The 15,649-nt window shown below is 34.5% G+C and overlaps 1 protein-coding gene across 1 annotated transcript in view; it reads right to left on the reverse strand.

Annotated features, from left to right (window-relative positions):
- Positions 1–826: 826 nt before the first annotated feature.
- Positions 827–15,649, reverse strand: part of LOC123528637 (rab3 GTPase-activating protein non-catalytic subunit-like) — a 76,251-nt gene continuing 61,428 nt past the window's right edge. Inside the window, exons 27-32 of the mRNA XM_045308514.2 lie at positions 13,547–13,685; positions 10,525–10,673; positions 8,466–8,555; positions 7,066–7,302; positions 5,761–5,919; positions 827–4,712 (exon numbers count right to left, since the gene is read on the reverse strand). Of these exons, the coding sequence (XP_045164449.2) occupies positions 4,569–4,712; positions 5,761–5,919; positions 7,066–7,302; positions 8,466–8,555; positions 10,525–10,673; positions 13,547–13,685 (918 nt within the window). The 3' untranslated portion in view covers positions 827–4,568. The remainder of the gene's footprint in view (positions 4,713–5,760; positions 5,920–7,065; positions 7,303–8,465; positions 8,556–10,524; positions 10,674–13,546; positions 13,686–15,649) is intronic.

Consider the following 15,649-nt stretch of genomic DNA (forward strand, 5'->3'; position numbering starts at 1 on the left):
TTTCATTACATCATTTGAATACAAAAATGTTATTTGCTTCTCCTGTAAAGTTTTCAAAAAATGAGTTACGACCGTGTTGCACTGACCCATCGAATGTTTTTCTTTGATTTGACCTAGTGACCTAGTTTTTGACCCGAGATGACCCATTTTCGAACTCGGCGTAGATTTCATCAAGGTTATCATTCTGACCAATATTCATGAAGAAGAATTGAAAAATACAGCCTCTATTGCATACACAAGGTTTTTCTTTGATTTGACCTAGTGACCTAGTTTTTGACCCAAGATGACCAATTTTCGAACTCGGCTTAGATTTCATCAAGGTTATCATTCTGACCAATATTCATGAAGATTAATTGAAAAATACCACCTCTATCGCATACACAAGGTTTTTCTTTGATTTGACCTAGTGACCTAGTTTTTGACCCAAAATGACCCATTTTCGAACTCGGCCTAGATTTCATCAAGGTTATCATTCTGACCAATATTCATGAAGATTAATTGAAAAATACAGCCTCTATCGCATACACAAGCTAAATGTTGACAGACGCCGGACGACAGACGACGGACGCCGGACATCGAGCGATCAGAAAAACTCACCTGAGCATTGCTCAGGTGAGCTAAAAAATAAGTTAACAAATACGTGTATGTGCAAGTACGAAGGTGAGTGAAACAGGACCATAACAGACCTCTTGCTTTATATATGACCATTGGTTCTTTTCCTCGCTCTGGCCAACAGAAGTTTGTTCCTATATTATGTCTGATAGATAGCAATCAAGGATGTTATTTCCAAAGCTGCTGTGAATGCCAACAACAAGAAACACGAAAATTCAGTGGTATCATTTTTCTTTATTTTTCATTTCAAATAATGACACCCATGGCAATAAAAAGTTATGCAAAACATTATTACATGAACAGTAATTCGGACAAGTAAAGCTAACAACTTATTGCACATGAAAAAACTATGTCTTTAATCTCCTTGTCCAAAATAAAACAATACACAAATCACCTATAAATTAAATGTAAACAACATATTGTTTTTTTTTTTACAAAAAAACACACCTAACAATATCTAAATATATGCATATTTCTTTTAAAATGACATGTTACTTTAATACAATATTTGGTAGTGTTCTATACGTAAATATATTTTGGAAAACTGAATGTATTAAATTTCAATGAACAATTTGCCTATTTTTCACAATATATTCTAGCATAAACCTGCTGTTCTTGTCACTTTTCAATGGCATTTCAATAGAGTAAACGTATGTGCACAAAGGGATTCTCACGCTCGCATACTGTTAAAACACCTTTTTATACATGCATGTTTGGTGGCAAACGTAAATGGCAAAGCATAAAGGTATTACGGCCCCAAAATGGATAATTCAAAAGGAAAATGACCTCATCGTAATAAAACAACGCAAAAATTCCAACACATTTATTGGAAATATGACCAGTTTGATTGACCATATATTCATTTAATAGTTTTTACGTGTTTTGTGCAGTCCTGTGTTCAATCAGTCTCATTTTACAATTTAAAATCTTAATTTCATAATTAGTGTGAAACAGTATCTAACACATAGTTAGGTGTTTTCACTAGCTGTCTGAAACAAAACTACTATTAAATCAAGTTATCTAATGAAATATCTTATTCTACTGCAATAACAGATACTATTAATCCTTAGCCTGCTGGCGGCAAGTGATTCTGCCTTTGCGACCAGTGCAGACCAAGATCAGCCTGCACATCCGTGCAGTCTGATCATGGTCTGCACTGTTCGCTATTCAGTCAGTATCTTTTTGGTAAGCACCCCTTTCGATAGTTAATGGTACTGTCCAAATAGAAAGATGGACAAGTTCATTATAAAATTTAGCAGGGTAAGGGTTTAATGTATTTCAGTTTACTAAATATGATTTACACTTGTCTATGCAAGTCTAAAACGGTTTCACTTTTTTCTATGTGTGTAAAGCTAAAAGTATTTTTAAAAACAGCTGCATGTCTTCATGAGTTACACCATTCTGTAAAGGTAAAAAAACAACTGTTGTCACAATTTACAACATGTTGTAAACACAAATTTACACCATGCTGTAAAGAGGCTAAAATACCACGAAATGAATAGTCAGGTTCTTGTTTTAAAACAAGAATTAAAAATATTTCACTTAAGAATTGGTTATCTATGCTCTCAGATTTCTCAACTCCTACATGCAACTGTAAAATTTCACAAAAGAAACAGGGGTAGACAAAAAGAGAATGCAGACCCCAATTATGAATCTATGACTTTTCAATTAATTGTCAGAAATTAAACAGCACTACCTCAGCCACGTTAACACAACAACAAAATACATTTTGTTGAATATGTAAACTTAAAAATTTCTGTAGAAACAAAACAATATGACCTTTCAGTTCTCTTAAGTATTGGGTCAAACCAAAAGCCTGGAGGTGACTTCAAAAAGAACAGTCTATTAATTTTACAACAGAAAACAGCAGTTAATAGTCCTTATATATATTATATATGTGATTTGTAACTCACAAAAACAACAACTTTGAATGATATACAAATATATTAAGATATAAGCACCAACTCCATGTATGTAAATCACTATCAAGCTAGAAGTATGTAAGAAGCATGCATAAGATATTTGTAAAGATCTGTGTATACATATGGTCTTATAATGAATGACTGACTGGTATTACATTAGTTCGTTGTGTTGAGAGCTTAAAGTGGTTCTGCACATTCGGATCAAAATATCTTCTACATTGTATAATTTGACTGAACCTTCATTTTTCAAAATTTCAAAATATACTAAAAATGTCTTAGAAAATTCAGCAAATAAAAAAAAAAGGTTGTGTGCTTGATTTGTTGCTACAATGAGTTGAAAATTTTGGACCTCCGACAAGTTTCCATAAGGGTGTCTATGGAAATTTCACAATTTTGATAACATTTTCGAACTTAAATTTTTTTTCTAAAATGTAGATTTTAATGAAAAATTTCAAAGTTGTAAATAAACATACAGTCCACAATATGAAGAGATTAAATGTATAAGTCTGTGTGCTTGGTTTTTAGATATTTGCCCTTGATTAAAGAGGTCCACACATTACACGCCAATTTTAAAACATTATTATTGATTTATTCAACGAGTCGAACATTATAATGTGATATTTTGTCTTTGAAAAGGTAGTAACTTTGCTGTTCTAATGAATTTAGTCATGGATTGCCATCAATTCATAAAATGATATTCATTTCCGTATACGGAGTACAGGCTTTATTCTACTTTATCCCGATAAATGATGTTACGCCATTACTTCTGGTTTATCAAACATGCAGAACCATCTTTATATTATCCTGCATTTAAAAAGCTCAAAAATGAAATGTTTTATATATAACTGATGATTTTCCTGGTATATACATTAATCATATGAGCCATGCCATGAGAAAACCAACACTGACCAGTTTTGTTCAGCAGTTGTGAACTTCTGATATAAGAAGACCAAGCTGATAGAACTAACATTAAAATAACAATGTCCCCTTTAAGCAACTAGTTTTTTTTTGTACAATCGTAACTTCAGTTGGAGATGATAATTTACAAACATTTAAGCTTTGGTATAATCGGAGTCTCAACACAAAGCCAGATGTAATCAGGGTCAAAATCTTACCAGTATTCTAACCTTGAAAATTGTAAGTTTATTACATTCTTTTCAGTGAATTATCGAAATATTTTAAGAGTGAAATATATCTGGTATTATCAAATATATTTTCCACTGGTAAGAAACTGTAAAATAGGTAAATTTAGTCAAAACATGAAATAAAAAGAAAATTTGTTTGTTTTACAAAAAACATCAAAATATCTTTCACTCATGTACACCGTATCTCACGTTTTCACTCGTGAACATACTGCATCTGGTGTTCACCTGTGAAAGATATTTTAATAAAACACTGAAACAAACAAGTATCCTCTATATAGTATTGTGGATGGTTTCAAGACATTAAGTGTAGACAAGGTGTGAACATAGTTTCAACATCAACCATATAACATCTGCAAGACCATTTTGTATACGGTTCCCTAGAAGCTGATCCATGGCAATGTGAACACAGCCTCAACCTAGGCTTGTACACATTCCTTCAAAGAGTCTACAAGTTCATGTTGAGAATGGTTTTCTGACAAACAATCCAATGACAATGTAAATGGACCTTCAACCTACGACTTGTTCTACCACAGATGTTGCAAGTTCATGCTGAGGATGGTTTTCAGATACTTAATCGTTGATAGTGTGACCAGGACTAGTTTTCTTGTTTTTCGGCTTCAACCTAAAACCTGTAAAATTCTACTACAGAAGCTGCAAATTCACTTTGTAGATGGGTCCTATAACAGTGTGAACAGGGCTTCAACCTAACACTTGTGCACAGTCTACCAAAGAAAGCAAGTTCATGCTGTAAGTGGTTTTCTGACAGATAATGTAATGACAATGTGAACAGGGCTTCAACCTAACACTTCTGCACAGTCTACCAAAGAAAGCAAGTTCATGCTGTAAGTGGTTTTCTGACAAATAATCTAATGACAATGTGAACAGGGCTTCAACCCAAGACCTGTACAAGTTCAACTAGAGAAGCTGCAAGTTCTTGTTGAGGATGGTTCTCTGATAATTGATTTAATGTCTGTGTAACCAGGGCCTGTATATCACTACATGGTACATCTGGATAGACAAGTAACGCCGAGTTCTGAAATGATAATGGCATAGTATTACATCATCTTCATGACGAATCTGGACAAAATTCACTGTTAATACTTAACAAAAGTATTCTTACAATATGACATTATCAAGAAAACCAATGTGTTCAAAATCTTTGATTCTGTATGAAACAGATTATGCTACTACTCCGATAAATCAACCATCATTGTTGATAAGAAACTTTGAACTCTCAAATTTCAGTAAATTTCAACATTTAATATTTTTTTAAGATACATAAACATAAAAGTGAAAATTAAATATTAGAACCATTTTTAATATTTTGAAAAAATGACCCCTGACCAACAGGTAACAACAATTAAAATTTAAAGTATTTTGCCAATTTTTCTCTTGATCTGAAGTCTTTAAAATGTTACCAAAAAGTTAAATTTCTGATGAATGTGAGAGACTTACATCCTCCAAAAAGTTAGGCAGATTTCAAACAGAATTGTTTTAGGTCCTTTGTACTTCTGGTCATAAGAATATGAAACATTTAGTGTTAAATAAATGATTTAATATAATTAGCTTTTATCACTTCCCCTAACTTATGTAACAACAAGAAACGCGGCAATGCCACGAAACCAGGTTTTCAACACTTTTCATAAGAATAAAAAAGTATACTGAATCACAGTGCACCACTTTAAAGCACAACCCTAACCCTAACCCTATTTTTAGAAACAATGACCTTGACCTTGATCCCTGAAACCCCAAAATCAATCCCAAGCTACAACTTTATATAAGTTTTCTATACACCAAGTTTCATCATGATAGCTCATTCCTAAGTTAAGTTATTGACCGGAAACCTTTTTTCTATTTTAAGTAACAGTGATCTTGACCTTGACCCCAGAAACCCCAAAATCAATCCCAGCCTTTGTCTTGATATAAGCTACATACATACCAAGTTTTATTCAAATATCTTTACCGAAACAAAAGTTATTGACAGGAAACACCAGTTTGACGCCGCCGCCCGCCCATCCGCCCGCCCGACCAATGACATACCCCAATCTAATAACTCAGGTTTTCTTTGAATTAAAACTAACCATAGATTTCAGCCATGTTGATAGCGCTGGGTTCACATTTGACATAAGTTCCACAACCATTTGAGCATCTAACTTGCTCAGTTTCTGAGCTACACGTTGACCAACTATAGTAAGGAGATCTTGTCCCAGTGAGTCCCTGTCATTCACAGTCAGTAATACCTAAATACAGAATGGAAACACTTTCAACTGATTCTTAGGGAACTCTGTAAAATGAACTCTAATTTTACACAACTGTATATATACTGTGACAATATTTTAATTCTGTGGACAAGAAATTTTGCGGTTTCAGCCATAACAGCTGTTTCATTGAGATATGAAGTCAAAGACTTTGACTTTAAACATGAAACAAATGGGAATTTTACTTGACCTTTTTTTTTTCATGTATTGACCTAACAAGGAAATCCATGAAAATTAGTCTCCCGCAAATATTAACCTTTACCCTGCTAAATTTCTGTAATGAACTTATCCATCTTTCAATTTGGACAGTACCATTAACTGTTAAAATGGGTGCTTGTCAAAAAGATACTGACTGTATGGCGAACAGGATACGCAGGCTGATCATGATCTACACTGGTTGTAAAGGCAGAATCAATCAAGTCCAGCATGATAAGGGTTAATGATTTCACAGTATACTGACATAAACTTGTACACAGTCAAAATGACATAATTATATTTCGTAAATCGAAAACAGTAAACAAGCCGTTCTTTCTTAACCAAATCATTTTTCAATTTCAGCAGCTCAGACAATTGGGACACTACTGTAAAGTTTTTTGGGTACAACTATTTGAAGTATGAGTCATAATGATGTTAGAGCGGACACAGTGGTCCAGCCTGACTACAAAATGCACCTCCAATTAAAAATCACTAACACTGGGATAAGAGTCTGATGTATGAGTGCTTTACACCCAGCACATTAAAGAACCAGGGAAGCTTCCGGAATTGGAGCGTAATCTGTATCTTGCATTATCTTACTACTAACATTTATAGCATTCTTCTGGAGGAGCTGCCCATAATGGTTACTGGTGGAGACTATAAATCAGCTTACATACAAACAAACAAAACATAATCATTTGGCAAAGGTTTTCCCCATATCTCATACTTTTCTGGAGTTTAAGATCTTGATGAAGTTAGGAGGTAAAATATTGGAAAGTAGGTATCATGGGCAATAAAAATAATATTCTGATAAGGGAAACTATAAATGGATCTATTGTATACTGTCTTTAATGGCACAGCTGTGGAATCTTACATGTATCTTTTTTAATAATTTGCAAGCAAGAAAAATTGAAATATCTTTGAGAAATATACCTCTTCAGCAAGTTTATCAAAGCCAGCAGAGTATAGTGTACAAACATGATGTCTCTTAATGAGGTCAAGGTCAACACCAAACTCCTCTGCTAATTGTAGAACGGTTTCTGGCCATCGTCCAGCCTCTGTTGTACGTAATCTGCTTGTATTGGTGGCAGAAGCTGATTCTGCATCAGTTGTCATGGAAACCAAATCTCTCATCTTCATCACTGACAGACTTACAATACGTGTCAGGAACTAGGTGATGAAAGAGAAAAAATAAAATACAGAAGTTAAACAAGAGGAACATTTTAACAAGAGGGCAATGATGGACATAGCCTGCTCACCTGAGTTTTACAACTCGCTTGAACAATACTGGTGGAGGGTCTTGCAAGGAAAAGATACGAAATTTATTTGAAATAAAAATTTTGCATGGATGACCTAGATTTGAATGCAATTGGAAGATGGCCACACAAGGAACATTCCTGTGAAGATTTATTGATGAAAGTGCCTTGCTGGTTTAGGAGGAGATGTTCTTTAACCAAATTGTGGATGACATATAGAGAAAACATGGACATTCAACAATCCTAAAAGCTCACCATGAGCTCTTCACACTTAAGTGAGATAAAAATCTATTGCAACAAGAGAGGCAGACTGTGGTAGATCGGATGAAAACTGTTTGACTTAGAGATCAGACAAGGCTAAATTCGCAGTTTTTTGAGTAATTCAAGGGCCATAATCCAAGAGTGCCTGGGGCGATTTGGCTGGTTATCGAACTTGGCTGAGATATTATGCCCACAAACATTGTCAGCAAGTTTGGTGAAGATCAGATGAAAACTGTTTGACTAAGAGAGCGGAAATGCTTTTGGATGCCGACCGCCCGCCCGCCACGGGTGTTCACGATACGCCCCGCTCTTTCAGAGACGGGCGTATAACAAAATGGTTTAAGTTTCAAATAATGCTCAAGCTAAGACAAGTCTGACAGCAAATACCATTGTTTGGTTTTTGATATCACCATTGTTTTCTTTTACTTTTATTATAATCTATTCATGTTCCCTACAATATACTATGATAACCTGATAAAAGTACAGAAGACAAACAAGTGAACTATTCTCATACACATATACTAGACAATGTCCAGGTAAACGAAAACAATTTGCATGAGAACACCACATATGTTCAACAAAAGTGCAAAGATGACAGAAATATTACTAAACCTAAAACAAATACTGCAAGATTTTTCTATAACTCAATAAGGTTCACAGGTTCATTTAATATATACTAATTTATTTCTATGCCTTCTTTTCTTGCAATAAAACAGTACTTACTGGTACAACAAATACTCTTACTTATGTTTGCCCCTTGACAACAGTGATGAATTTACAAACTGATAAAAACAGATTAACAATAAATTTACATACTTGTCTTCTCTGAGTGCCTATTGAAGTGTCAACATTCTGTGTTGGTAACAATGGATGGGCATGCAGGTCTTGAAACAACCCATGCTTCCCCTGGATAGATAAGACAAATTTCAAAAATATATATTGTGAAATTGTTAGTATTAGTGGGGGATTTATTTTGTGGATCTTGTGGAAATTTAATTTTAATAAAGAAACAAACTTCCCATTCACTTCATCTACATAAGTTAACCTCTACCCTGCTAAATTTCTAAAATGGACTGGTCTATCACTCAATTTGGGCAGTGCCATTTATTATTCGAAGGAGTGTTCAGAGTTCACAGAAAACTTACTGAATAGCAAACAGTGCAGACCGTGATCAGCCTGCATGGACGTGCAGGCTGATCTTGGTCTGCACTGTTTGCAAAGACAGAATCACTTGCTGCCAGCAAGCTATAGATTAAAGTCCCAATAAAATAGCTGGTTGGCTAAAACAATAAAATTTAATGTTGATTACATGACATGAATTTACAGTATACATAATAAAGGTCTTGTCAGACATAGAAGTATTCATTAACTGCTCTTCAAGAGGCCAACAATATATGTACAGTATAGGTTTAGCAAATTTTGTAACAAATAAAAATATGAAATGTAAACATGCCAGAAAAGTTAAGTTTTTTTTATTGATTTAATACAACTTTACAGCAGTATTTCAGTTATGTAACAGTGGTCAGTAAACTAAATCAGTGCTCCTAAATTCTGTGCCAGTACTAACTTGTCCTCTACAAGCTGCAACTAAGTAACTGACCACTTTCCCTTATGATCCAAAGTTGAAAGACAAATGACTTTATACATGCTGTGGGCTCAGCGTTTAACTACTGTATCTTGTTCACTGTATCTGTCAAATTGAAATTCAGTGACTCTACCAATAATGCCTGAAGTGGTCTGCCCCCATCATTTACGCTTAAAGTCATCATATAATCTAAACATTGTTGCTGTGCCTTTAACTCCATCAAAACAAATAACTGCACATTAAAATTGGTCATAGAAAAGAGTTAACAAGAGCACCGCCTTGCGGGTGCTGACGCTCATCTGATTTTTTTTTTGTATAATAGAAAAATTGTCCTACCCATGATTTTTTAAGTCCAAAAAGGACCATAAATCTTGCAAAAAGCAGGATGGAGTTATGTCTCTTGATGTACAGAGTCAGCTTATGATGGTGAACAACTGTTGCAAGTTTCAAAGCAATAGCTTGAATAGTTCAGGAGAAAAGCTGACCTAAACATAAAACTTAACCAATAAATCTGATATTTTCTAAGTCCAAAAGGGGCCATAATTCTTGCAAAAAACAGGACAGAGTTATGTTTCTTGCTGTACATGGTCAGCTTATGATGGTGAACAAGTGTTGCAAGTTTTAAAGAAATAGCTTTGATAGTTTATGAGAAAAGCTGACCTAAACATAAAACTTAACCAAGAAATCTGATTTTCTAAGTCCAAAAGGGGCAATAATTCTTGAAAAAAGCAGGATGGAGTTACGTTTCTTGATGTACAGGGTCAGCTTATGATGGTGATCAAGTGTTGTAAGTTTCAAAGCAATAGCTTTGATAGTTTAGGAGAAAAGTTGACCTAAACATAAAACTTAACCAAGAAATCTGATCTTTTCTAAGTCTAAAAGGGGCCATAATTCTTGCAAAAGCAGGATGGAGTTATGTTTCTTGCTGTACAGGGTCAGCTACTGATGGTGAACAAGTGTTGCAAGTTTCAAAGCAATATCTTTGATAGTTTAGGAGAAAAGTTGACCTAAACATAAAACTTAACCAAGAAATCTGATCTTTTCTAAGTCCAAAAGGGGCCATAATTCTTGCAAAAAGCAGGATGGAGTTATGTTTCTTGCTGTACAGGGTCAGCTATTGATGGTGAACAAGTGTTCCAAGTTTCAAAGTAATACCTTTGATAGTTTAGGAGAAAAGCTGACCTAAACATAAAACTTAACCAGGCAACGCTGACGCCGTCACCGATCAAGTGATGACAATAACTCATTTTTTTAAAAAATCAGATGAGCTAAAAATGCAAAATGACTTACCTTAGAATCAAATAAGGAGAGTACTTTAATTGGTTTAATATTGAATGTTATCACAGCATTGATCACAACCGCTAGTTGATGGTGAAGTTTCAACAGCCCATAATTTGTAGCCTTCTGATCTATAGCTAGTTCTACCAACGATACAGTTCCTGAAGAAAACAGACAATAAGTAACTTGTAGCCTTAAATCTATAGCCAGGTCTATCAATAATACTGTTCCTGATGTAAACATACAAAAACGTAACTTTGATATTTGGCCACATCTACCAATGATACTGCTTCTGAAGTAAACAAACAACATTAAGCCTTCCGATCTATAGCCAGGTCTACCAATGATACTGTTCTGGAATTGAACATACATTAATAAGTCGCCTTCTGAACAGTTTCTGGCTCTACAAATGATACTTTTCCTAAAGTAAACATACAATAAATAATTTTTGGCCTTATGATCTATAGCCAGTTCTTGCCATGGTACTGTTCTGGCATTAAACACACAGTAACAAGTAGCCTTCAGATCTGTAGCCAGCTCTACCAATGATACTGAAATTAAACATATTATAACCTGTAGCTTTTGCTATCCTTAGTTAGCTCTACTAATAGTACTTTCCCTGAAGTAAACATGCAATTAATAAGTTGTGGGTTTGGATGTACAAGATCTGAAATGAATAAATCTATAATGTTGCCTTTTCATTTTTTTTTTTTGATGATCTGGTTTTCTGACTTTCCAATAGTCACAGTTGAAAATGGCTGTTGAAAACTGATGAATCACAGGTGGAGGACATATGATTTCAGTCACAATGACTTTTATCAATCATCATGGAGAACATCACCCAGGAATCAAACTCAGTACTCTGTGATCATCAAAACTCTCCACTCTCCCTACTTAGCAGGTGGACAAATAACACCAACAACTGGTACACTAACAACAGACTGTATTCCTATTCCAGAGTGGCTAAATACTGAAAATGGTTATGATGACTCACATTTTGCAAGTTTTCCAGTGTAGTTCAATGACTGGTTCACTGGTCTATCACTGACTGTATTCAAGACAGACTCAATACCAACACCTAGCACATTGTTTAACCTTTGACTATATTTTACATTCAGTAGTTGCATCGAAGACTGGCTCAATGGTTTATATTTGGTTATATTAGTTTACACATGACAGTATTTCACAGTGGTTCAATACCAAAACTGTTTCACTGGTTTTTAATACATTTCACTGTATTTCAGAGTGGCTAAATACTGAGAAAGATCAGTACACTGATTTACCTTTGAAAATGGTTCAATACTGAAGAATAATGTCAAGCCTTACCTAAGACTGTATTCCTGGACTTACCTTTGATTGTATTTTTGAGTGGCTCAACTATAGTGGCAAACTAGTGTCTTGACTTACCTTCGACTGTATTCAAGACTGGCTAAAAGTTGAAGACTAGTGCTGCTTGGTTGCGTTCTATGCATCCTAAGGATCTTTCCACAGATTTTATTAACAATCACAACAGCAGACTTTTTGTGCTGTGTGACAACTGTAAAAACCTCCACATAATTGGACTCAGTGTTATTAAATTTTCTGGCTCACTGTTATCATAAAGTACATTCATTTTAACTATAATAGAATTCCCCTTAATTAAGCCAGGGCCAGGGGGGAAGAGGGGTGCTGAACATTTCATTACCTCTCATGAACAGACTTGACAGACCACATCAGTCTGCTATTATGCTGCTTGATTGTGTTCTATGCTTCTTAAGGATCATTTCATACATCTTATTACCTTTGACTGTATTCTAGAGTGGCTCAATATTAAAGACTAGTACTTTGACTAACCTTTGACTGTATTCTAGAGTGGCTCAATATTAAAGACTAGTACTTTGACTAACCTTTGACTGTATTCCAGAGTGGCTCAATATTAAAGACTAGTACTTTGACTAACCTTTGACTGTATTCTAGGGTGGCTCAATATTAAAGACTAGTACTTTGACTAACCTTTGACTGTATTCTAGAGTGGCTCAATATTAAAGACTAGTACTTTGACTTACCTTTGACTGTATTCTAGGGTGGCTCAATATTAAAGACTAGTACTTTGACTATCCTTTGACTGCATTCTAGAGTGGCTCAATATTAAAGACTAGTACCTTGACTTACCTTTGACTGCATTCTAGAGTGGCTCAATATTAAAGACTTGTACCTTGACTTACCTTTGACTGTATTCTAGGGTGGCTCAATATTAAAGACTGGTACTTTGACTATCCTTTGACTGTATTCTAGAGTGGCCCAATGTTAAAGACTAGTACTTTGACTTACCTTTGACTGTATTCTAGAGTGGCCCAATATTAAAGACTAGTACTTTGACTAACCTTTGGTTGTATTCTAGAGTGGCTCAATATTAAAGACTGGTACTTTTGACTTACCTTTGACTGTATTCTAGAGTGGCTCAATATTAAAGACTGGTACTTTGACTAACCTTTGACTGTATTCTAGAGTGGCTCAATATTAAAGACTGGTACTTTGACTAACCTTTGACTGTATTCTAGAGTGGCTCAATATTAAAGACTGGTACTTTGACTGTCTTCTAGAGTGGCTCAATATTAAAGACTGGTACTTTGACTAACCTTTGACTGTATTCTAGAGTTGCTCAATATTAAAGACTGGTACTTTGACTGTCTTCTAGAGTGGCTCAATATTAAAGACTAGTACTCTGACTTACCTTTGACTGTATTCTAGAGTGGCTCAATATTAAAGACTAGTACTTTGACTAACCTTTGACTGTATTCTAGAGCGGCTCAATATTAAAGACTAGTGCCTTGACTTACCTTTGATTGTATTCCAGAGTGGCTCAATATTAAAGACTAGTACTTTTGACTAACTTATGACTGTATTCCAGAGTGGCTAAAAAACTAAAGACTAGTGCCTTGACTTACCTTTGACTGTATTCTAGAATGGCACAATATTAAAGACTAGTACTTTGACTACCTTTTGACTGTATTCCAGGGTGGCTAAAAAACTAAAGACTAGTGCCTTGACTTACCTTTGACTGTATTCCAGAGTGGCTCAATATTGAAGACTGGTACTTCGTTAGTCTCACAGTTTGCTTCCATGATGATGTTAAAAAAATCACAGATACAGCTTACAAACTGAGGGAGTCTTGTTTCTCCTATACCAATATCCTGTCAAACAAATATAAACAGGAATAAATAAAATATTACTATTAATGCAAAATACATATACTCAGTTCCAAAAGAAAGTGTGCACTTTTTAAGTTTAAATATTTCAAAAAAATCCCTGACGATTTTGTTTCATTTTTTCATACACTAACTCTCAGGTATTACTCAAAATCTAAAATGCACACCAATTTGTTTATGAACTGATTTAAATCTTGGTACCAAACATTATAAGTTTTCGAGAAACAAGAAGCTGCGTTCAATAAACGCTTGATGCCCCCGGTGGCATCCTTGTCGATACAAAGCAACCTAAGGTCAACGAGGTCAACTTCAAGGTCAAACTGAGATCAGGTGATGTCTGTAGATGAGGAATGTTCACAGGTTACACCTGTCATTAGCCATATCATTGCAAAATAGCTTGTGCCTGTATTTTTTTCAACATACTGCCTGAGCAGGGCAATGTTTCTCTTGTATTTGAAAAGGGATATAGAAAATTATCACTAACTAAAGTAAAATGTGCTCAATACACTACATCTGTTTAGAGACCATTTCCATAATGAGACCACTTTTTCAGTTCTTTTTTGTGTTGTTAAAGAGCAAAATAATGTTGTATTAAGAGACCATTTGTGTTAAAGAGACCACATTTTGCTCTTCCCTTAGATGGTCTTGTAATTGCAAGTTGTACAGTACTTTTTAAAGACAAGCTATATTTCTCTGACAACTTGAGCATTCTGCACATACTCTTGTGTCAATGGAGTGAAAAAGAATACTTTTCTGGAATATTTAGAATTCAAGCAAACTGTTCTAAACAGTAAAAGTGGAAAGGCAATGAAACCAGGTTTTCAATGTTTGATATCTGGCACTTTAATATGAATACAAATGTACATTATACTGTACACCTGTAATGTATATCACAATTTTGAGGACTAACTGGAGTTTATAACACTATCCAACCTTTGTCTCAGTATAAGCTATGTGCACACCAAGTTGGTGACAAAGGTGTACCCAGACTAAAGATATTCAGTGAAAACATTTTTCTTGTTTTAGGTCCAGTGACCTTGACCCAAGCAGCACCAAATGCAATTCCATCTGTCATCTCTATCTAAGCTACTAACAAAGCAAATGTCATCACTTTCAGTTTCTAGTGACAGTCACCGTGACCTTGACAAGAGTAACCCCAAATAAAATCAAAATCTTTATCTTGATAATTGTTATTTACAAACCATGTTTGGTGACAATTGGTGTACAAGAACTTAAAATACTGATCGGAAATTATTTTTTATTCTTTTACAAACAGTGACCTTGACCCTGATCCCAGTGGCTTCAAAGGCAATTCCAACAACTGTCATCTCCACCTTAACTACCTACATACCAAGTTTCACCATCAAAACACATTCTGAAGTTACTGAGGGAAAACAGCTTTTCTTTTTCTTTTTGGAATCGTCTTACATCTGTAGAACGACCCGTTTATTTTTTCAAATTAACATATACAATATAAAAAGCAGTATAAAAGAAGATATAAATGTATAGAATGTGTGACAAAGTATTATTCAACATTTGTTACATTACATGTATTTCAAAAAGGTTTTCAAAATAGGTAGTCTTGTATTTCTTTTTTCCAAATAGTCTATTAGAACAATAATATCATTGTACAGGACATTACTAATATTTAAATATTTAGTTCGTCTATCGCTAATAAAATAGGTTTTATATATGCAATACGAAATGGTATTTAATAATAAATTTACGCCTTGATACTCTTTAAGTTCAATTTTATAACCAATGACGATACTTTCTAAGTTTTTAAACGATCTCGAAAACCCACATTTTTGAAGACGTTAGAAATGATTGTCCAGAAATTTATTAGATATCTGCAGTCTAGGAAAAAATGCGAATAATCCTCAATACAGTTACAGTGTTTACAAAACGGATTATCAAATATATTCCAAGTAAATAAATTCAGATTTGTA

Source organism: Mercenaria mercenaria, chromosome 1 (genome assembly GCF_021730395.1).
Source record: "Mercenaria mercenaria strain notata chromosome 1, MADL_Memer_1, whole genome shotgun sequence".
Lineage (NCBI taxonomy): Eukaryota > Metazoa > Mollusca > Bivalvia > Venerida > Veneridae > Mercenaria > Mercenaria mercenaria.